The 24,134-nt window shown below is 47.3% G+C and overlaps 1 protein-coding gene across 4 annotated transcripts in view; it reads left to right on the top strand.

Moving 5' to 3' along the window:
• The first annotated feature begins 261 nt into the window (after nt 1-261).
• The window catches only part of KIAA0232 (KIAA0232 ortholog), a 36,638-nt gene continuing 12,765 nt past the window's right edge, over nt 262-24,134 (top strand). For 2 of the 4 annotated variants that reach the window (XM_066573313.1, XM_066573314.1), the window contains exons 1-4: nt 262-383; nt 14,510-14,994; nt 15,702-15,839; nt 23,711-23,801. In XM_066573313.1, coding sequence (XP_066429410.1) covers nt 14,767-14,994; nt 15,702-15,839; nt 23,711-23,801 — 457 coding nt within the window. In that variant the 5' untranslated portion in view covers nt 262-383; nt 14,510-14,766. Of the gene's footprint in view, nt 384-14,509; nt 14,995-15,701; nt 15,840-17,268; nt 17,378-21,562; nt 21,606-23,710; nt 23,802-24,134 lie in introns of those variants that run through there. The other 2 variants (XM_066573316.1, XM_066573315.1) reach the window with 2 other exon arrangements.

Genomic DNA, 24,134 nt, shown 5'->3' on the forward strand with positions numbered 1-24,134 from the left:
CTTCTAGGCGAGGCGGATTAATAAGGAGGCGAGTTGGGAACATTCGAGTTAAAAGTCACGCACGTGCTTTTGTAGAAAACAAATTCCTTCCCTGCTCCTCCACAGCCGTTATCAGCAGCTTCCCTCAAGGACAGACATATTAGGCGAAGCAACGGTTAGAGAAGTGCCGCCAATTCCCGCCTCACAGCGCGCATGCGCAGCAGCAGCTGCCCTCTGGTGATACGCCGAGTGACGTCAGGACGAAGGTGGGCGTGTGCTTGTAGCTGTTCTCCGTCACTCCCGGAGAGGCTGCAGTAGTCCGGAGGGAGCTGTACCGGGAGGCCGGGGCTGACCTTCCCTCTCCGTACGGGGCACTCGGTGTCACCACGGCCGCTATTTGGCAGGTAAGACGCCGCTGTTCGCCATGGCGCTAGTTCCTCTTTCTCTGCGGCCTGTCCAACATGGCTCCCGGTGCCGGCTCGTCTTCTCTCAGGGAGCCGGCCTGTACTAGAAGTGCGTGCGGAGGCCGGCGCCGTGTGAGCCCGCCGCTGCGTGCGTGCCCCCTCGTTCTCCGCACCTAGCCGTTATGTCCCGGCACCGGCCGGTGCTGCACTGTCACCCCATCCAGTCCTAGTAGATGGCGGCTGGCGAGCGCTCTTAAAGGGGACGTCACCTCGGAGCAGCCGGGCGCTCACCATTGTGCAGGTATGACGGAGTGAGGGGGGCTTTGTTCTGTGCTCACAGGGGGCCTCACAACTAATGATGGGTTTAAAGGCACATATTCACTTATTTAAAGGGGCAATCTGCGCTTTGGATGTTTTTGCAAACATTTCCTTGGACTTTATAAAAAAAAAAAAGGCTCTCATTTCAGTAAACTAGCTGGTTGCCGTTGGTTACGTCCCTGTCACTACATTGGTAGGGATGTTTCTCTTGACTGTGGGGGGAGGGCCATCCCGTCTGCGGGATCCGGAAGGCTGCGTTCACACCTCGCTGCAGCTGACTCCCCGTTTGCTACTGAGCTCCGATTGAAGGGGTGAAATCTGCTGCAGAAACTTGGCGAAATGTGTGAACGCACCCTAAGGCCTCCCTCACACAGGCGATACAGTAAGCGCCGCAACTAACTTCCGTTTCCGCCTGTCTATTTCAGCACTCCTCATCAGGGATGAAGTGCGCTAAATGCTCAAAAATAGGCCGTGCGCTGCGATCCAGCGGCTGTCTGAGTGGTCCCATTGAAAACAATGGGAGCGTTGTACCGCGATTGGCGCAGTGCTGAAAGCGCCACACTAATCGTGTTAAAAACCGTCTGTTTGAGGAGGCCTAAGGCTGTATTTACACGGGCAAGTGCCATATTTGTCCGTGAAACTCTGACCCGTATCGCACTCATAAACCTGCAATTTGCGAGAAAAATGCATTGCATCGCCAGATTTGCGAATATTATTATTATTTTTTTTACTCTCACTAGAAATAACAGCGATAATTGAGCAGAGAAAATGTACAGGAGTATTTAATGAAGAGCCTCTGCTTGCTGTCAGTGAATCTAACACAATATATGTATATTATACACTCCTTGTCAAATAAAATCCCTCCCCTAAAAGTCGTCGGAATGGAATGACACTGGGTGAGATTGTAACATAAGTGATACACTATCAGACCAAAAGGGGAATTCATGGCAGAAAACTGACCCCTAGTATGGGGGCTCTAGTACATTGTTGGTACCGCCTCTAGCTTGGATACAAGATGTGATACGGGCGGGCATGGAGGCTCTAGTACCCAGTTGTACCGCCTCTAGCTTGGATACAAGATGTGATACGGGCGGGCATGGAGGCTCTAGTACCCAGTTGTACCGCCTCTAGCTTGGATACAAGATGTGATACGGGCGGGCATGGAGGCTCTAGTACCCTGTTGTACCGCCTCTAGCTTGGATACAAGATGTGATACGGGCGGGCATGGAAGCTCTAGTACCCTGTTGTACCGCTTCTAGCTTGGATACAAGATGTGATACGGGCGGGCATGGAGGCTCTAGTACCCTGTTGTCCCGCTTCTAGCTTGGATACAAGATGCGATACGGGCGGGCATGGAGGCTCTAGTACCCTGTTGTACCGCCTCTAGCTTGGATACAAGATGTGATACGGGCGGGCATGGAAGCTCTAGTACCCTGTTGTACCGCTTCTAGCTTGGATACAAGATTTGATACGGGCGGGCATGGAGGCTCTAGTACCCTGTTGTACAGCCTCTAGCTTGGATACAAGATTTGATACGGGCGGGCATGGAGGCTCTAGTACCCTGTTGTACCGCCTTTAGCTTGGATACAAGATGTGATACGGGCGGGCATGGAGGCTCTAGTACCCTGTTGTACCGCTTCTAGCTTGGATACAAGATGTGATACGGGCGGGCATGGAGGCTCTAGTACCCTGTTGTCCCGCTTCTAGCTTGGATACAAGATGCGATACGGGCGGGCATGGAGGCTCTAGTACCCTGTTGTACCGCCTCTAGCTTGGATACAAGATGTGATACGGGCGGGCATGGAAGCTCTAGTACCCTGTTGTACCGCTTCTAGCTTGGATACAAGATTTGATACGGGCGGGCATGGAGGCTCTAGTACCCTGTTGTACAGCCTCTAGCTTGGATACAAGATTTGATACGGGCGGGCATGGAGGCTCTAGTACCCTGTTGTACCGCCTTTAGCTTGGATACAAGATGTGATACGGGCGGGCATGGAGGCTCTAGTACCCTGTTGTACCGCCTTTAGCTTGGATACAAGATGTGATACGGGCGGGCATGGAGGCTCTAGTACCCTGTTGTACCGCCTCTAGCTTGGATACAAGATGTGATACGGGCGGGCATGGAAGCTCTAGTACCCTGTTGTACCGCTTCTAGCTTGGATACAAGATGTGATACGGGCGGGCATGGAGGCTCTAGTACCCTGTTGTACCGCCTCTAGCTTGGATACAAGATGTGATGCGGGCATGGAGGCTCTAGTACCCTGTTGTACCGCCTCTAGCTTGGATACAAGATGTGATACGGGCGGGCATGGAGGCTCTAGTACCCTGTTGTACCGCCTTTAGCTTGGATACAAGATGTGATACGGGCGGGCATGGAGGCTCTAGTACCCTGTTGTACCGCCTCTAGCTTGGATACAAGATGTGATACGGGCGGGCATGGAAGCTCTAGTACCCTGTTGTACCGCTTCTAGCTTGGATACAAGATGTGATACGGGCGGGCATGGAGGCTCTAGTACCCTGTTGTACCGCCTCTAGCTTGGATACAAGATTTGATACGGGCGGGCATGGAGGCTCTAGTACCCTGTTGTACCGCCTCTAGCTTGGATACAAAATGTGATGGCGAGCAACAAGAGTTGGAGCTGTTCATGCTTGTTGGATGATCCTCTACTGGTGGTCTGCTCAGGGGTCCTGACCCTTGTTACCTTGTGTGCCTTCGCGCATCCACTGGTCCCAACACCTAACAATCTGGTCAGAACGGCCCGGTGGAGGACAATTCATTGATGCAACCATCCAGCTTCTCACACCGCAGTAATGCGCCCCTCTCAGACTCTGGTAACTGGGTGAAATCTCTTCTCTGCATCATAGAGGCGTCTAGTGGTCAACAAGCTCTACACAAGTGGAAGAAGAGGTCACTACACACAAGGGGCCTCCGAGAGCCTTAATATAGGAAAAGGGGGAACCACTTTCAGGGCCTCAGGTGACCAAGACCGTTCATCTAATCACGTGTATATCTGCCTGAGATGTAACTGCATTCTGAGTTTTACAGCAAAACAACTCCTAGGGGCTTTTCCAGGCAGCACCAGCTTTCAGTCCCAGGGTCGGATTGGAAGCCGCTGCTCCGACCCATGTGTAGTGGCTGGGGCTTGTAACTGCAGGCGCAGCTTCCATTGACTTCCGGGAGTGCTTCGCGGAAATCAGACGTGTCGGAACAGCAGCAGCTTTCCCTGCGACCCAGTGTTTCCTGGCGCTACCTGGAAAACCTCTTTAATGATCTCAGGACAAGCGGTCGGTAGTTGATTGATGGGGGTTTTGACTCTTTGGATCCCAGTGAAGGTGCAGATGGTGCGGTCTTGTTCGCTACTATAGACACAGCTTCCATTGAATCCAGTCCAGTATCAAACTGGTATATCTGCTCCAACACTGATAGTGGGCATAGCGATCACCGGGGGTCCCAAGTGGCAGACCCTCACTGATCCACTATTGATGACTTACACTGATGTATCCCCAGAATAGACTCTGACAACCCCCGGAAAAGGGCTCCCTCACCCAAATGGCTTATGGTGGAGAGCATTGCTGGGACTTCTAGTGATCCTGAGACCAGTATGCCCCAAATCCTACCCCACTGAATGGAGCAGCGGTGCACACATGTGACCAGTGCTTTACTCAGTCTATGGCGATAGCTGAGCTCTTCTCATGTTTCGGGTGCATAGTTCTGGTGGTCCCAGCGACCCTGTAGATGGATGATTTTGGTGAGGTATCCCCTTTAAGCACAGGCTGTATAGTCTATTTTGCGATGTTTCTGCCTTGCATACATGTAACCAGACACTATAGAGCTTGTTACAATGAATAGGACAGTACTCTTAATATTTGAGGTACCCTTAGTGTTGCCCACACACTTGCTGGTGATGGGTGTCAACGGTCCGGAGCTTATGCCAAGTATGTAACATGTCTGTACCTCCTCCTAGGACTGCACACAACGTAGTGTCACCCTTTACATGTATGTAACATGCCTGGATCTCCTATGACTGCACACAACGTAGTGTCACCCTTTACATGTATGTAACATGCCTGGATCTCCCCCTAGGACTGCACACAACGTGGTGTCACCCTTTACATGTATGTAACATGCCCGGATCTCCTCCTAGGACTGCACACAATGTAGTGTCACCCTTTACATGTATGTAACATGTTTGGATCTCCTCCTAGGACTGCACACAACGTAGTGTCACCCTTTACATGTATGTAACATGCCTGGATCTCCCCCTAGGACTGCACACAACGTGGTGTCACCCTTTACATGTATGTAACATGCCCGGATCTCCTCCTAGGACTGCACACAATGTAGTGTCACCCTTTACATGTATGTAACATGTTTGGATCTCCTCCTAGGACTGCACACAACGTAGTGTCACCCTTTACATGTATGTAACATGCCTGGATCTCCCCCTAGGACTGCACACAACGTGGTGTCACCCTTTACATGTATGTAACATGCCCGGATCTCCTCCTAGGACTGCACACAATGTAGTGTCACCCTTTACATGTATGTAACATGCCCGGATCTCCTCCTAGGACTGCACACAATGTAGTGTCACCATTTACATGTATGTAACATGTTTGGATCTCCTCCTAGGACTGCACACAACGTAGTGTCACCCTTTACATGTATGTAACATGCCTGGATCTCCCCCTAGGACTGCACACAACGTGGTGTCACCCTTTATATGTATGTAACATGCCTAGATCTCCCCCTAGGACTGCACGCAATGTAGTGTCACCCTTTACATGTATGTAACATGCCCGGATCTCCCCCCTAGGACTGCACACAATGTAGTGGTAGTGTCACCCTTTACATGTATGTAACATGCCCGGATCTCCCCCTAGGACTGCACACAATGTAGTGTCACCCTTTACATGTATGTAACATGTTTGGATCTCCTCCTAGGACTGCACACAACGTAGTGTCACCCTTTACATGTATGTAACATGCCTGGATCTCCTAGGACTGCACACAACGTAGTGTCACCCTTTACATGTATGTAACATGCCTGGATCTCCTATGACTGCACACAACGTAGTGTCACCCTTTACATGTATGTAACATGCCTGGATCTCCCCCCTAGGACTGCACACAATGTAGTGTCACCCTTTACATGTATGTAACATGCCCGGATCTCCCCCTAGGACTGCACACAATGTAGTGTCACCCTTTACATGTATGTAACATGCCTGGATCTCCTATGACTGCACACAACGTAGTGTCACCCTTTACATGTATGTAACATGCCTGGATCTCCCCCTAGGACTGCACACAACGTGGTGTCACCCTTTATATGTATGTAACATGCCCGGATCTCCCCCTAGGACTGCACACAATGTAGTGTCACCCTTTACATGTATGTAACATGCCCGGATCTCCTCCTAGGACTGCACACAACGTAGTGTCACCCTTTACATGTATGTAACATGCCCGGATCTCCTCCTAGGACTGCACACAACGTAGTGTCACCCTTTACATGTATGTAACATGCCCGGATCTCCTCCTAGGACTGCACACAACGTAGTGTCACCCTTGACATGTATGTAACATGCCTGGATCTCCTCCTAGGACTGCACACAACGTAGTGTCACCCTTGACATGTATGTAACATGCCTGGATCTCCCCCTAGGACTGCACACAATGTAGTGTCACCCTTTACATGTATGTAACATGTTTGGATCTCCTCCTAGGACTGCACACAACGTAGTGTCACCCTTTACATGTATGTAACATGTCTAGATCTCCTCCTAGGACTGCACACAGCGTAGTGTCACCCTTTACATGTATGTAACATGTCTAGATCTCCTCCTAGGACTGCACACAGCGTAGTGTCACCCTTTACATGTATGTAACATGCCTGGATCTCCTCCTAGGACTGCACACAGCGTGGTGTCACCCTTTACATGTATGTAACATGTTTGGATCTCCTCCTAGGACTGTACACAGCGTAGTGTCACCCTTTACATGTATGTAACATGCCCGGATCTCCTCCTAGGACTGCACACAGCGTGGTGTCACCCTTTACATGTATGTAACATGTTTGGATCTCCTCCTAGGACTGTACACAGCGTGGTGTCACCCTTTACATGTATGTAACATGCCTGGATCTCCCCCTAGGACTGCACACAACGTGGTGTCACCCTTTATATGTATGTAACATGCCTAGATCTCCCCCTAGGACTGCACGCAATGTAGTGTCACCCTTTACATGTATGTAACATGCCCGGATCTCCCCCCTAGGACTGCACACAATGTAGTGGTAGTGTCACCCTTTACATGTATGTAACATGCCCGGATCTCCCCCTAGGACTGCACACAATGTAGTGTCACCCTTTACATGTATGTAACATGCCTGGATCTCCTATGACTGCACACAACGTAGTGTCACCCTTTACATGTATGTAACATGCCTGGATCTCCCCCCTAGGACTGCACACAATGTAGTGTCACCCTTTACATGTATGTAACATGCCCGGATCTCCCCCTAGGACTGCACACAATGTAGTGTCACCCTTTACATGTATGTAACATGCCTGGATCTCCTATGACTGCACACAACGTAGTGTCACCCTTTACATGTATGTAACATGCCTGGATCTCCCCCTAGGACTGCACACAACGTGGTGTCACCCTTTATATGTATGTAACATGCCCGGATCTCCCCCTAGGACTGCACACAATGTAGTGTCACCCTTTACATGTATGTAACATGCCCGGATCTCCTCCTAGGACTGCACACAACGTAGTGTCACCCTTTACATGTATGTAACATGCCCGGATCTCCTCCTAGGACTGCACACAACGTAGTGTCACCCTTTACATGTATGTAACATGCCCGGATCTCCTCCTAGGACTGCACACAACGTAGTGTCACCCTTTACATGTATGTAACATGCCCGGATCTCCTCCTAGGACTGCACACAACGTAGTGTCACCCTTTACATGTATGTAACATGCCCGGATCTCCTCCTAGGACTGCACACAACGTAGTGTCACCCTTGACATGTATGTAACATGTTTGGATCTCCTCCTAGGACTGCACACAACGTAGTGTCACCCTTTACATGTATGTAACATGTCTAGATCTCCTCCTAGGACTGCACACAGCGTAGTGTCACCCTTTACATGTATGTAACATGTCTAGATCTCCTCCTAGGACTGCACACAGCGTAGTGTCACCCTTTACATGTATGTAACATGTCTAGATCTCCTCCTAGGACTGCACACAGCGTAGTGTCACCCTTTACATGTATGTAACATGCCTGGATCTCCTCCTAGGACTGCACACAGCGTGGTGTCACCCTTTACATGTATGTAACATGTTTGGATCTCCTCCTAGGACTGTACACAGCGTAGTGTCACCCTTTACATGTATGTAACATGCCCGGATCTCCTCCTAGGACTGCACACAGCGTGGTGTCACCCTTTACATGTATGTAACATGTTTGGATCTCCTCCTAGGACTGTACACAGCGTGGTGTCGCCCTTTATTGCTCCTTAAAAGGTTAATGAAGGGCACAGACCTCTCCGCCCTGGATGTGGATGGGAGGTCGCTCTGCTCCAGCCCTGCCTCCCCCATAAGTACGAGGGGCTGATGCAATCTGACAGTGTGAACGGGATCTTCATCTCATCCTAGGGAGACACCCCACCCCTCCTCCATCTCTCCGCCTCCTCCTGCGGGTCATCAGCGCCCCCGCCCGTCCCTGGTGTACAGGGGGAGGGGCGGCGTTGCCATCAGACATTTTGTGTGTGTGTTTTTTTTCCTAGCATGTAGAGTTCACACGAGGTGAGCCGCTGAGGGGTGTGAGGGAGGAGGGAGGTGCAGGAGGGGGGCGCTAATAACCCACTCCTCACTATGTATCCCTCCCAGATGTAGCAGAGCCCAAGTAACTCCTCCTGCTAGCAGTGTGCTTACATGTGGCTGCCGGAGGGTGCTCAGCTCTGCTGCATCTACACACATCACATGACTGGTGAAGAATAAACAGAGTAAACGTCAGATCCTCCGGCTGCTAGAAGTCACGCAGATCGCCCACAAGGCTCTCCTCTGGTATAATGGCAAAATATGTTGCCCCATGGGCAGTGATCGGGGGCAATGTACCCCGTCGCTGCCAGTGCTGCACAGTGTAGGTCCCTGCTGGGACCGTGTGGGGGAGGGTTATGTGTAGGGGTCTCTCCATTCCAGCACCTTCACACAGAGTATTATACCTCTAAGTAGGGGCTTCTTCGGCTGTATAGTTTCTGTACTCCCACCTATAAGGATGCAGAACCCCATCCACAGAGCAGCCTTGGGGCTCATTCCCATTGGCGTATGTGCGAACTGCTGCGTGGATATAGACAGCGTTGATTACACAACCCATAGAGGACACGTAATATGCGGTGAGATAGAACATACTGCGTTCTTTTTCACACCTTGTATTACAGGCGATGTACATATGTGAGTGTGAATGGTTCAATAAAAATCAATGTATTTGCATTGACGGTATTCGCTGCGCCATATGTGGTGAAATCGCGCGTGTGGGAATGAGCGCTGAGGCCTCCCTCACACAAGCATGTGCAATTACATGCATTGCTTTCACACGGGAGTAGTCAGCAAGTAGCCATGTACATGCAGAAGTGTGGCAGAGATCAGTATTGGGTGCATTAAAACTAGGCAGCGCACATAGGCTCGTGTGTTGCCAATATGTCGGTAAGCTCCCACGGGACCCTTTTTGTAGTGTAAGGCTGGGTTCACACAGGGCGGATTTGCCGCACAGAATTTCGCCGCGGCAAATCCGCCCGCGGCCGCTAATCTCGGGATTAGCCAGCCATGAGGACGAGATTTCTCAGAAATCTCGTCCACACGGGACGGCCAATCCGCTGCGGTTAGTCAGGCTGGAACCACGACTGCGGCAGCCGCGGTTTCAGAATATGCAGCATGTCTATTTATCTTTTCTTTCCGTCGCGGACGTGCTTTCCTCTATGGGAGCGCCGGCCGCAACCGAAAAGTGAGCGTCCGGGCCGCCTCAAAGCCACCGCAGGTTTTTCCGCGGTGGTTCTCCCGGCGGAAATCTTGCGGTTTTTGCTGCGGCCAAACCGCAGGATTTCCGGCGGGAATACGCCCCGTGTGAACCCAGCCTTAGACTGGATTTACACACAGCTCAAAACTATTAGTCTTGGACACCAGTAAATCAAGCCGCCTGTGGGGAACCGTGGGCGTCCGCAAATTAAAGCATGCGGATCTGTGTTGTGGATCTTTTTGGTCTGGAAAACAAATCACAGCATGCTCCGTTTCTGTGCGGTTTCCGCACAGATAGCTTCCATTTAAGTCAATGGAAGCCGTCCGATCTGTGGCCCTTCTGCAGCTGACACTGCGGTCGGGCCACAGATCCTGTGGGAAAGCAGGGGGTGTTTAGGAAAAATCTGCACTGCACATGTCAGGCGGCGAGCCATGCAGACCTTCCGCAGTACAGATGTCCTCGAGCGCGGGCATGGTGGGATTCCACTGCGGGCTCCGGCACACAGAATCCGACCCGGCCGTGGACACGAGGCCTTACATTCATTCTCAATTGTGCCTTTCGCAGCAAAAAAGAATGCAGTATGGGGATCGTATGCATGTAGTTGCATGCTTCCGCTAGAGAAATACGCCCGCGGCATGCAGCAAAGTACACCCATGTAAGAGAGCCCTTAGAAAATGAATACATGACCCCAAGTAACTCTGAGCTGGCCAGAACAGAAATCACATGACCACCAGAGGAGGTCGGGAAAAATGGTAGAAAGGAACAACCAAGGTAATAGCCCACTTGTATATGGGAAAATAAACGTACACCAACTATGGCAGACCTGCTCCAGTTTCTGATATGAAATATAGTAAATGTAGAGATGTGGTAGGCCGGGTCCCTACTGCATGGCTATGCCCACTTCACACAGGCGCAATCTCATTTGCTCTGCAAATTTGTTAGATGGGTGTTGGTTTTGCACACACCTGTACATGTTTTACTGTAATTTTTTTACAAGCGCATGTTGTGCGTATTTGCGTGTGCAAAAAAAAAACAAAAACGTAAGCATGCTCCCATTGATTTCAATGAGCAATTAAAGGGGTTCTGTCATTTAAAAAAAAAATCTGTACTTGCCCCACCTTCCCCCTCTGTCAGTCTACTTGCCAGCTCTTTACCTCCCTGATCTTCTGGCTTCTCCAGTCCCCTGGGTCACATTACCTGCAGCTGGGCGGATCCTCTTCATCCTGATATGTAGCGTCCATCGCCAGCATTCTGCTTCCTGCAGGGCTATATACGTTGGTTCACTAGTGACGCAGCGTTCACTACCTAGCAGGGAGTGCTGATCCTTGGCAGCCTGCTGTAGTGCGCATGCGCCGCGTCTCGCTGCTAGTATTCTTATAGTATGTATAGCAGCGAGAGCCTAGCAGGCTGCCGAGGATCCACATTCCCTGCTAGGCAGTGAACACTAAATCACTGGTGACATAGTGTACATTGCCCTGCAGGAAGAAGAATGCTGGCAATGTCGCAAGAAGAGGATCCGGCCAGCTGAATGTGATGTGACCCGGCGGGGCTGGAGGAGCCCCCATTACCCCTCCCTCCACAACCTGTAGACTTTGCTATAGGACTTGCCATGGGAAAACATGTAAAACATGCTGGATTCTGTAGCATTTCTCAACCAGTGTTTAGCTGGGAAGAATGTAGTGTTTTTGGAGGAGCCCCTCAGGCTTTACTGCAAGTATATTGTAGACCAGTGTTCTCCCACCTCCAGTCCTCGGGGACCTCCAACAGGTCATGTTTTCAGGATTCCCTCAGTGTTGCACAGGTGATGTAATTATTGTCGGTGCCTCAGACATTGCCTCAGGTGTTCTTACCATAGGATCTACTGTTGGGGGGCGCTGAGGACTGCAATTAGGAAACACTGCTGTTCCCCTACAGGCAGAAACAAGGCACTGCACCAACCTGTGGTACATTGGAAACAGAATCTTCAGGCTCTGTTTCCATCTAGAGGCTACCAGAATGCTTTTTTTTTATTTTAGACCAAAATGGCATCTATTCATTTGAAAGGGTGTAGGTACATGGGCTTTTTTTAAACTCTGAAGAATATTTAAAGTAAGGCCGCGCTCACACGAGTGTATATCTCAGTGAGTTGTATGCACAAAACACTCAGCCAGTACGCAATGATATTGTGTACTGGCTGCGTGTCCCCCACCCAACCATCGCCATTTACTATCTTGGTGTGTGTCCGCATGTAATAAGCGTCAAGCTTAGATTATGCTGCAGTTTTTCTTATGTGCATATTTTGCGCAATTCATGTATGCGCTAAGGACCGCCTATCCGAGATTGGTACAGCGAATCCTGTGCGTGGAATACGTAATACCGTCACGCTTGTGTGAGACTGCCCTAAAAAGAATTGCAACGTGTCCTATTCTTGGCCAATTTTCAAACGGGATGGCCATACGCGGACCGATGCAGGGTACACCTAAGAATCTCACAGACCATTTCTTTGTCCTAGTGCAAGTAGCCTAATGGGAAGTCATAAATGGTCTGTAATGCCTGAATTGGTGCCTGAAAGGAAAAAAACTTGTAAATGGCTAGTCTGTAAGTGGGACGTAGCTGTACGGCATCATGACTGCAGCGGCCATCCTTCTTTTTTGAAGTCTTGTGGGTTTCTAATTAGCCTGTCCATTGATTTGTCCTGCAGCACAGATTAGAGGTCACTTATCAGCACCAATGCTGTTGGGTAGAATGCACTTACTGCTGCAATCAATTAAATTTATTTATTAGCGTGTGTCTCCAACGTACATATTAGCTTTAATAGGAACTGAAACCAGCCGAGTGCAGATCCTATTTCCTGGCATACAGATCTCATTGTGACCCACATACAGGTTACGTGTGCTATTTTTACATCCATAATTACGTATAAGCTTTCTTTAGCTTGGCCCCTACCCTTGTATAATATCAGCTGATTGTTGGGAGAAACACAAAGCAACAAGTGTATTACAGCTGATCGCAACTTGATTGTTTCTTGTTGTATTTGTTTTTTTTTCTTTGTCTCTTTTTGCAAACTGTCAACAGGAGGTGCATTCTTCTAGTTGCCATTTAGTATTTTACATGAAAGTCCATTTCTGGTCCCGAACATACAATTTCTGTGTAATGCTGTCATTGCAGTTACGTATCATGAATTTGTCAGGTTCTTAGGACTTGTTAGCTTTCTGTTCCTGTTTTGAAATGCCTCATGAATGCTGTGTGCGAGTGATCCAATGGGGTTGTATTTTGCATGCTGCAGTTCGTTCCCCTTTGGACCCCACTTTTAGATCTAAGTTGTAGGTATTCCCATTAAGGTAACAGCATCTGCCTAAATGATGCCACCACATGGTAATTGGTGGAGATCCCACATATGTAATGTTTTCTGATCCAGAGAACAATAGAGCCGAGGTCTCGTCTCCTGCACAACAGATGCTCATTTGTATCATGCTACTCCGCAATAAGTAAAGGCCCTTTTACATGGACTGACAGTCTTTTCAGCGACTGCATGAGTGCTGACGTCACCGCTAAGGTCGTCTGTGCTCGTGCAGAGTGTTTAAACTGAAAGACTTGGCGTGTATGAAAAGCCAGCGAGCTAACAAGGCCCTTTTTTTTTTTTTTTTTTTAAAAAAAAGCTTAACCATCCATGAACGACAAGCGAACAAAATCTGCAGCGTTACACCGTGGCCATTAGGTTCTATCTACCTAATATTGTAATGTTCACGCTGCGGAATTCTGCAGCATGAAATAACCCGCGGCATGTTCTATTTGCCGCGGGAATACGCACTGACGGCTTTCCATTGTGGTCAATGGAAGCCAGCCGTCACGCTATACTTCTGCTGTAGCACAGCGGAAGTATAGCGTGAACACCTTTCCCTGCCCACCGCCGGCTTCGTTATATGACACTGCCGGCGTGTCATGCGCTGGTGTGTTATGTAGGACTCGCACAGTGGATCCAGGAGGTGAGTCTGGGGTCTTTGGGGGTGGAGCGTCACGATGGCCGTGGGCATGAGGCCTAAGGCCTCATCAGGCCATATTGGTAAAATGCTGCAGGTCTCCCCACAGCGTTCTAACGGTGTTTGTAAATACAGTCTCTGCCAGCAGGGACTGCGTATGGCAGCAAGTGCACATTACCACGTAGCATAGACATGCGCGGTGACATTTTATTTTTTAATAATTCCCCACTTTTTCAGAGCGGGGTTTTGTATAAAACTGCTGCTCATACGCAATGTATTGCTTATGGACAGCGTTGCAGACGCTGCCTATACAAATACATCGGTCTTACCCTGCGTGATACACAGAGAAATAGAGCATGCTGCAATCCATTTCTCATGCGTATCTACATGTGCATGGCTCAATGAAAGTCCACTGCCTTTCATTGACTCCATTCACAGCGTAGCGTATACGTAGTGTAAAAATGGAGCGGAGCCCTAATGTGTTCACTGGTGTTGGTCGCACGCTCAGTAGTTCCCATTACCAGGATCCTCTTGTACACAAGTGTTGGTGTGGTTCATGCTATTGTACAGGTTGGCCATAATTTGGTGAATGTTCAAGAAAGGAGATCAAAAGAACAGCAGGGGTAGCAAACAAAATCTGGTGTTTTGTGCTTTATTTTATTATATTTTGCTTAAAAATAGCAGTTTTGCCTGATGTAACAGTAATGTAATAACCACAGGACAGCTGCTAAGCGTTGTGTTAGATAGATATATATATATCTCGCACTTTCTGTATATTGCCTTCACTGATTATCTATAAATTGCATTTTCCAGGTTCTGCCATAGAGGTAATCCTTCTGTCAATGTGAAAAGAGCACATCTTCATGTGTATCCACCTAGTAAGATGTATGTCTCCAGTCATGCCTGAGGAATAAGAAGTCTCTTGAAGACTAAATGTCAGCAATGATAAATGATCTTCCTGGGATTGACGTGTTTCACCAGATTCTTGGAATGAAGATCCCTTCCACCTACTAAAGCAACATCCTACCAAAAAATGCTTCATATTCTAGGGATGCCAACGACCTAGATTCATGCGCCCTATCTGTACAGTTGTGGATGGTTTACCATCAGAAGGCACCTTTAGCTTGTTTCCTGGACCCATTTCTGTCTTTGAAATGTCGATGCTTCGTGCTTTAGACCCAGTTCAGACCTGGCTGGGGCAGGAGCTGGAGAAATGTGGTATTGATGCCATGATATACACTAGATATGTCCTAAGTCTTCTGCTGCATGACAGCTATGACTACGACCTTCAAGAACAGGTATGATGGCGGATACATCTTGTGCTTGGTTCCCTTTTTTGCAGTTCTAGTATGTATTTGCTGCCCATTGCCTTTAACCCCTTAAGGACACAGTCCTTTTTTAATTTTTGGTTTCCTCCCCACTTTTTAAAAATCATAACTTTTATTTATCCATAAACGTAGCTGTCCGAGGGCTTGTTTTTTGCAAGTTGAGCTGGTACCATATAATGTACTGAAGACCTTTTTTTAAAAAAGTGGAAGTTTTTTAAAAGTGGAGTGAAATGGAGAAAAAAATAAATTCACCATCTTTGTTGGGAAGGGTGAGGAGCGGGGCTGTTCCTGTAGTATACACACTGCAGCAAAAATGAATTTACTTTGTGTGTCAGTATGATTACTACGATACTAAATTTATATAGTTTTTAAAAAGTAAAGAAAAATCTAAAATGGCTTTGGAAAAAAATAAAATTTCCTGCCTTGTGACAGCTGTAACTTTTTATTTTTCTATCGACATAGTTGTGTGAGGTCTCATTTTTATTTTTTTGGGTAGAACTTTGTTGCAGATTTTTTGGTATAAAATCGACACCAAAATGTACGTGGATGTAAAATGGCAAACCCAATAATCTTGGGGGTGTTGATTGAGTTGTAAGAAGTGCACAAGGGAACAGAAGTGAAGCGGAGAGTCTGTGACCCTTCTAACACTACACTACTCTTTTTATTCCAAATTATAGGAAAATGACATCTTTGCGGGCTGGGAAAAGGGAGCTTGCAAGAAGTGGGGGAAAGGCAAGAAAAAGAGTTCAGATCTCTCAATGGAAGAAATGAAGAAACAGGCTGCAGTACAGTGTCTGCTTTCAGCTTCTGATGAAGTAAGTGACGTCATGATGCCACTGACTCCCTTGTGCATTGGTACCTACCCTACTAGTACTACTGTTGGGGGTACACACACTGATCCACTACTGACGCAGAGTATACCAATTATTGGGAATTCCAAAAGCTTTTTAACATTCCTGTGTTTTGTAAGCACTTCGGGGGTGTAGCAAACGTCCACAGCAGCTGACCGCGTAGTTTCTGCCATTGTTTTCAATGGGAGACATTGCGTCCACGTAGAGATGCTGCCGCCGGCTCCATTAACAATGGGAGATGCAATGCAAGAGCACGCACAACATAGGACCTGCCGCAATTTGTTTTTCAAACAGCGTGGTGCTATGTGGGGTGAGCGTTTGTGTATGACTTCATTCAAAAGCATCTCGCAACGAGCAAATCTTTCTTGGGAAGACTTTCCATGTAAAGACTGCCTAACTGTGGTGTCTGTGCATGCCTTTTTAAGCAAATAAAATATGCAACATCATGATTCTGTAATGCCCCTTTTACACGGGACAAGAATCGAACGATTCCCACTTGCCCAAGCAAATGAGCGGCTGACGTCATCACCAGCACGTTTGCGCTTGGGCAGTCAATTTAGGATGAACGCTCACTGGCGATACAATATACTTGCGATGCGTTTTCATTCACTCTCGCATGATAATGAAACCAATGATTTTCAATGGTTTCATTCTCATTAGCAATGTTTTCACTGTAACCTCACATCGCAAAGAAGAATCTGCGATATCGCCCATTGTTTTCAATAGGGCCAGCGACAGCAGCGTCAGCCCCATTGAAAACATAGGGAGTACATTGCGCTTCCCTGACACAGCTGTGACAGCTATGGCAGGGGATTCCTTTATCCCCGCTGGGATGAAGGAATGCCCTGTCACAGCTGTGATAGAGGTCTGCAACGCTATCTCATTGCTTTCAATGGGGCTGGCGCTGCTGCAGCCCCATTGAAAGCAATAGAATGAAGGCTAGCACCGTGGAAATGATTTTTGGGGAAGGGCTTGGAATATAAGCTTTTTCTTGGAAATCACGGCTAGCTGTAAATAAATAAATAAACCTAGAAGAGCAGTCCAGCTCTTCTCTCCAGCCTCGGGAGTCGTCGTCTGTGTTCTGGAGGCCGGGGATTGAAAAAAAAAAACACTGCCACAAGAAAGTATCAGTAGCCCTTTTGGAGATGAGGCTTGCAATAAACTGCGCCATAACTCTTGTCACACATTATGTTGCACATGGGTAAACTACATTTTTATTTATATTTTTCATCAGAATATAGCAACACTAACTTTAATGTATTTACCATATAATGAGAATTAATGCAGCTTTTTTTGCTTTTCTACAATCCTGTTCACATCAATTTATAACACATGCATGCAGTACCTTGTGTGTTTTTTGTGTTTGCAACCCCAATGGAATCCGTCATGGACGAGCCATGCAGACGTGAGTGTAGCTGACACCTCAGTGTTACATAGGTGTTCTAAACTCAGAGGGGCAAAAGAATAAACAGAGGGGATAAATACTCTGAACACGTTAAAAGGTGGGGTGCATGCCCCTTTAAATGAATCTACTCTTTGCTATAGTGGGCGAGCCTAGAAATCCTGTTGTGTTTTTTCTTGCCCTGTTACATGCCGGTGAAGTTTTCTGGCAGTAGTTTCTGGCCGATTGCCCTTGCGTTTTTAAAGTTGGTTATTTTTAGAGTAAACCTTTAGTCTAACACGCAGTCATATGATTCAGTCCGTGGGTTGTATGCATTAATGCACATGTCGTGCTGTAGGCTTCTGGAACTAAAAGCTCCAGAATGGACTCATACAAGCTGGAGCCTGGGAGCCCACGTGTACACTGTGATCCGGAGCAGGAAAGTGCATGATGTCTCTGATGCAACTTTTAATCATGGCGTCTGTTGCATGTTATTGCAGCCCACTTACTGTTGCTGTACACAGATTAGTGGGTTTACTATATCGATGGTGAATATCTGCTGGAATCAAAAAATTATTGTAAAAGCGAATAAAACTGCCTGAGTTAGACGGAGACATCAAAGTGATTGTAAAGAAAAAGAAAAAAGTTTGGATCGTGAAGGATGTCTATGTTCTCCTGTACACTAAAGCATCTGACTTATGCAGTGCAAGGTTGGCTGTAGTCATGCTTCAGTGGTGCTGGTATCATTGTGATCGGCACCTTTTGGTCTTGGCAGTCCTCTAGCAGTCACTGTAATGGCTCCCTGTGAACAAGGGTCAGTCACTGTGTCACATTGGGCTGGTCACCTCAGTTGACCCATCTAATGGTGAAATTTGCCTGGAATGTCTTAAAAGGCAGCGAGATTTTTTTCAAGATTTAGACCCTGTTTACATATTTTATTACCACCTTCACCAAAATTGCTATGACGTTATTTGTGTCCAAGTATTTTTTGCAGTAGGGTTTGTTTCAAAATTTTGCATCGTTTGCCTTACGCAGCTTCTACAGATGTAGCAAGGTTTTAACCGTGACTCGTCAGGCATTATAACTCTCATTGCCAGAGTTTGCAGCAAGTTATCAGACAAGTTGAGCACTGCTTTGTGTACATATCGCTGTATATGGAAATTGCAGTCAGAAGTCTGAGTATGAGATAATTAGTGGACTGAGGCTTAGTTTCCCTCTGCTCTCTCCTCTCCTGCACATTATTATAAGAAATAGATTGCAAAAGAAATTGAGCTGCTCCAGTTTACACACCCTGACAGTTGTTTGGTTTTTAGTTCTATGGAAAAACCGAGGGACTTCTCACTCAGTGAACAAACGGCAGCCACATGTACGCGGTAACGATCGGCCAAATTCATTGTTTCCAGTCATAATTTGGGTGATCGCTCCATGCATAGGTACCTTTTAGCCAGCAGTCCAGCACACAGATCTCCTGTTAAGACCTAAGATCCATTTAAACTGGAAGATTATCACTTAAAATTAGTTCAAACAAACAAAAATGCTAATCGCCGAGTCTAAATGCCCCTAACACTCAGTTTCAGTCCAGGAAATTGTTGGGAAAACGCAGGCACAGCCCAGCAATTGGCTACTGCATAAGTGTTCACTTTAGACAGGTCTGCTCCCAATCGGTTAATTCAGTGCCCTGTTCTTGGTGAACCAGATGGGACACGAGCCTGTGATTTTCTGGCAGAGTCTCCATTAGAGAAGTATGATCCTGGCCTTTGAGTCTGACCTACCAGGAAACATCACATTGCTATGGAAGATAGCGCAAATTAACTGGTTCATTATCGCTTACTTTTTTTTTTCTCTTTTAAAGTTCCAAGCCGCAGCTGAGTTTTGAGGAAGCGTTTGCGTTTAATCTGAGGACATTGCGGGGTGTGATACAGGCTGCAGCCGGTTGTCCTCCGCAGGAGTGGTCTTCCACTTTGTTCTCCTTGCATTTACAACATAAATCTGTGTGGTAAAATAATAGTGTTGGGTGAATCACCCTGTGCCTTGGCTCACGTGGCCGGGCAGCTGACTCCACACAACAGCTGCTTAATCCTTCACTCTGACAGCCCACATTCCAGGAAAAGCAATCCAATGCACCGTGCTGAATGTCCTACACAAGCACCGTGTGCGCCCCTCGTTTACTCCGTGCTTCGTCAGGTGATAATGAGGTGGCCCGTTGCTAGAAAGAAGAAATGCATTCATTCTCCTCTCTGGCTGTAGAACATGTGCTTGCTGTTATAAAGCCAGTGTGAAGTAGGTTTCCACAGCCGGCAACTCCTCTACATTGTCAAACCACATATTCCAGCTAGCTAGAACTACAAAGTCAAACCCGGTGGTCTAGGGCTGTTATAGAGCATATAAATCATTGGTGGGAATACTGGCCTAAAGCTTTGGTGGTGATGACATGTATGCCGTGAGTTCACTGAAGGTGAAAGGTCGCTGAAAACAGCAAATTTGGCTGATAATCCTGTGTATAAGCAGCCCCCCCGATAGGGCACTGAGCAAGAAATTGCTCACTTGTCGGAGCAACTCCTCCGTACTGTGAACGGTTCCCAGCTGCTACACCTCTATTTCCTTGGACTAGCACTTAAGACACAGTAGCGATAGTCGGACGGCTGACAGGTACTTATGCGCCCAACAGTCGTCTCTTGTAAAGCTGCGTATGCATACGACACACTTACGGTATGTCACTGATCCAGGAGAATAAAGCCCAGCGATTATTGGTGAATTGAACAGGTTGAATACTATTGTGCATTTTATATTTTTAAGCAACCCCTTCAACAATGCAGTAACCCTTATGGCCCGTTTACACGTAACTATAATCGCTCAAAATTCATTCAAACCCATCGCTGGCTTTTCGTTGTATGTAAACGCTCAGCGCTCCACATAGAAAGTGAAGCGCTGAGGAAGAAGCTCGCGATGTCTTTCAGTCTAAACACTCTGCACGAGCGCTGACAACCTTCACGGTGACTTCAGTGCTCATGCAGTCGTTTAAATAACTGTTGGCCCGTGTTTAAGGGCTATTAGCCACATTAAAAGGTTTATACCATGAATGTAGGATTGCTGGAGGTCCCACCAATCCCAGGGCTCCCAAGTGGTGGTTGTGCAGTTTGGGTAGCATGAACCTGGTGGCAAATTCCATTTAAAGGTTTTTTTTTTTTCAATATTCTTAGGCCCTCTGTGCGCAAAACAGTATAAAATCAATATACACACAGTGGCGTTAAACGACCACAGTTCCTGACAGGTGATTGTCACCTGGCCAGAAGGCCTGGTTCCATCTTATAAACCTGTCACTTGATGTAGAAGCCCCGAGACGGTGATGTCCGTAAATCTCACGGCCCTGTCCAGCCTCCCATTGGCTGCAGCTGTCACGTAAACGACCCACCTGACCACTGCAGCGCTTGTAAATACGAGACCGGACTTAATAAACTATTAATATCAGAAGGGTGGATCAATATAAACTGAAGCCGTAATGCTAGTGTGAATGGAGCATAAAACCTCTGCTTGCTTGGTAAACTTCAAACCTGCCATAAAGTATTTTGCTGATGGATCTTGTATAGACAGACGTGGAGGTGTAATCACTTGGGAACCTCCTGTATATATAGTGTTGGGGACAGTCATGTAAGCCTTGTTCCAGTCCGTACAGAGTGCCTCCTTATGCTGTAACAGGTAGTATTGTGTGACGCTGTAGAAGCTGTTAGTTGTCTTAGGGCCCCGCCAGCAATGTATCAGTCAGCCGACAGTCCAACACTTAAAGATGTGCAGATTGCAATGTTGCCCGCACTTGTAACCGTACACTGAATGACAGAAGGTCTTGGGGGACGGCAGGTTGCCAGTGGCAGGAATTGTGGGAGGTGTCGGAGATCCCTGATCTGTGCTGTATTTATAGTGTGCGCTTCAGTTTCCTAGCAAATCCTGAACCCGGGGTGAGAAATGTGGAGCGAGCTGAACCGTCAGATTTTCCATCTCTCCTCCGTGAGACACACCGTACAGTGTAATTGGTTGTGTTCTGTCTTTGGGAATAACATCCTTCCTTCCATCATCCTGCAAGGTGAAATGTCAGTGCGTGCTCTGTGACCTAATAATATAGTCACTTGTAATTGGCTGGCTGGCGGTGAACACTGCCCAGTGGCGTTGCACACTTACTCTGCCGCAAGATGCTCCAGTGATCTCTTGGGGGTTGGTACGCTGCGAGCGTCCTCCCTCCCCCCTCCTGGCTATGTACCGCTCAGCACAACAGCATGCAGAATGTCAGCTGGTGTAAGACATGCCTGATCCAGGAACAAATTGTCTGCTTCCGAAACTACACTCCTTGAGCCATGGTAAGGGGTTGGAGCAGGAATACCTGGGGGAACGAGGCCATGACTAACCGAAGCAACTCCCTCTGATGTCTTTGGGAGTGTAGAAACCTAAGCCACGCTGCACTTATAGGTGTCGCCGCGCTTCTGGAGGGAATCTGCTTAGTCACTCAGTAAAGAATCAATAGTTGGCTTTTGCAGGCGCTGAGATGTCTGGATGCTATGTATGTTGTCACAGTAAGGTGGGGGTGGGGGGGGGGGGATAATAAGACGGTGGGTTATTGACTAGTTAGGATTAGCAATGTTAATGTGACAGTGCTGCAGATGAGTTGGTAATGTGTAGTACTATATGACGCCTCTATATAAAGCTATTGTATGCTGCTAATGGGATGTTCCTATCCACACTCGGTTTAGTCTTTCTACGAACACATTCATTCTAGTTGGGCATAATAGTTGTCCTGTGTCACTGTATAATACTCATTGTTCGGGGAAAATCCCTCCCCTAGGAGTTGTCAGAATCTAATGAAACTGAGATTGTAATGTTGGTATAAGTGATTACTATATAGGTATAATTTATTGCGGAAAACTGAAACCCTGAAGAGAGGCTCTAGTACCCTGCTGTACCACCACCTGGCTTGGATACAGTGTGATGCAGGCATGGAGGCCCTAGTACCCTGTTGTATCACCTCTAGCTTGGATACAAGATGTGATACAGGGAGGCTCTAGTACCCTGTTGTACCACCTCCTGGCTTGGATACACAATGTGATGCAGGCATGGAGGTTCTAGTACCCTGTTGTATCACCTCTAGCTTGGATACAAGATGTGATGCGGGAGGCTCTAGTAACCTGTTGTATCACTTCTAGCTTGGATACAAGATGTGATACAGGGAAGGGCAGGGAGGCTCTTGTACCCTGTTGCACTGCCTATGGCTTGGATACAAGATGTGATGCGTAGTAATCCAGTTTCATAGTTCATGATGCCAATGCAAATGTAGGTGAGGTTGGATGTCAAAGGCTGTACATATAATGAGCACCATGAGACCAAGTATCCTTCAGCTAAGTGCATTGAAATGGTTCCGACAGACACGGGGGCCTGTAACAATGGTGTCACCTGTCTGTGGATGACAAAACAGTTCGAACTGCTTGTTGGACAATCCTCTACTTGTGGTCTGTCAGGGGTCCTGAGCCCAGTCACCTTGTGTGCCCTCACACATCCACTGGTCCCAACACCTTCTAACAGTCTGCTCAGAACGGCCTGGCGGTGGCAATTTGTTATGACCATGCCGCTTCTCCCATTCCAATAATGTTCTTCCTTTCAAACTCCGTTAATTGGGTGAAATCTTTTATAGGGGTGTCTAGTGGTCAACAAGCTCTACACAAGCGGAAGAAGAGGTCACACAAGGAGCCTCCGAGAGCCTTTTTATAGGCCAAGGGAGGAACCACTTTTAGGGCCTCAGGTGGCAACACCATTCATCTTATCACACCACAACTCTAACCATGTGTGTACCTGAGATGTAACTGCATGCCAAGTTTTGCTGCAAAACTACTCCTTTAAGGTGATTTTGATAAAAAAAAAATATTATTTTTTTTTTAATAAATCAATGTGTAAACATACTGGGCTCTTGTTTAAGAAACTATATGCAGTCAGCAGAATATTGGAGTAGGAATAGGGAAATGAGTTAAGGATGACTTTCCATATCTCTTGCCCCGGTGTACATATCCCATTATGTGGAAATAAAACCTGTTTTCCACCTCCTTATTGGTGCTTGGAGCTATTTTGTAAGGACATATTCACACTTCATGGAAACTCTGCAAAATTGCTTGCAGAAAATCTACTGCATTTGCAGTATAAATTGGGAGAATGGGATTTTAACATCTGAACAATGAGGATCTCGGGCAGCAGGCTTCGCCCCCTCCCCTGTCCACGGGTGTTGCTGTATCCTGCGGCGGATTGCAGCCGCCCAGGGGCAGGAGCAGGCAGACTGATCTCTGCTCTCAGCCTACCTGACAGATGGGCCACGAGCTGAGAATCGTGGCAATTTGCAGCATGCTGCGATTTGCCGGCCTCGAGCTGGGAATCGCAGTTGTTGGTGAATTCTATTTACAAATCTTTTTCCTCTCTTCCATAGAGCTCTGGAATTGAAACTTTAGTGGAAGAGCTCTACTCCAAACTGAAAGATCTCCAGAATAGCGACGGTGACCAGCTGCCCACAAGTAAAGGTAACTTTTTAAAAAAAAATTTTTCCTATTGCAATATTTTTCGATGCCATTATTGTTTACTGTGTAGAATCTGACTTACTGTGCAGATCTTTTCAGTAAGCTGCAAGTCAACTAATTAAATTCTTAAGGAACTTATAAGAACAGCACAGTTACACATATTGATCTTTCAGATTTCAGCTGCCCGTGTGAGCGATCATGCAGAACTTGTTCCTTAAGAATTAACCTGGGCACTGGAGGATTTATTGGGGTTATTTATAGAATTTTTTTTTTTTTTTTTAAAGGGGCCTTTCTAGGGAAATACTACTTGACCTATCCTCAGGATAGATCAGCAAT

The sequence above is a fragment of the Eleutherodactylus coqui genome, chromosome 7, assembly GCF_035609145.1.
Source record: "Eleutherodactylus coqui strain aEleCoq1 chromosome 7, aEleCoq1.hap1, whole genome shotgun sequence".
Lineage (NCBI taxonomy): Eukaryota > Metazoa > Chordata > Amphibia > Anura > Eleutherodactylidae > Eleutherodactylus > Eleutherodactylus coqui.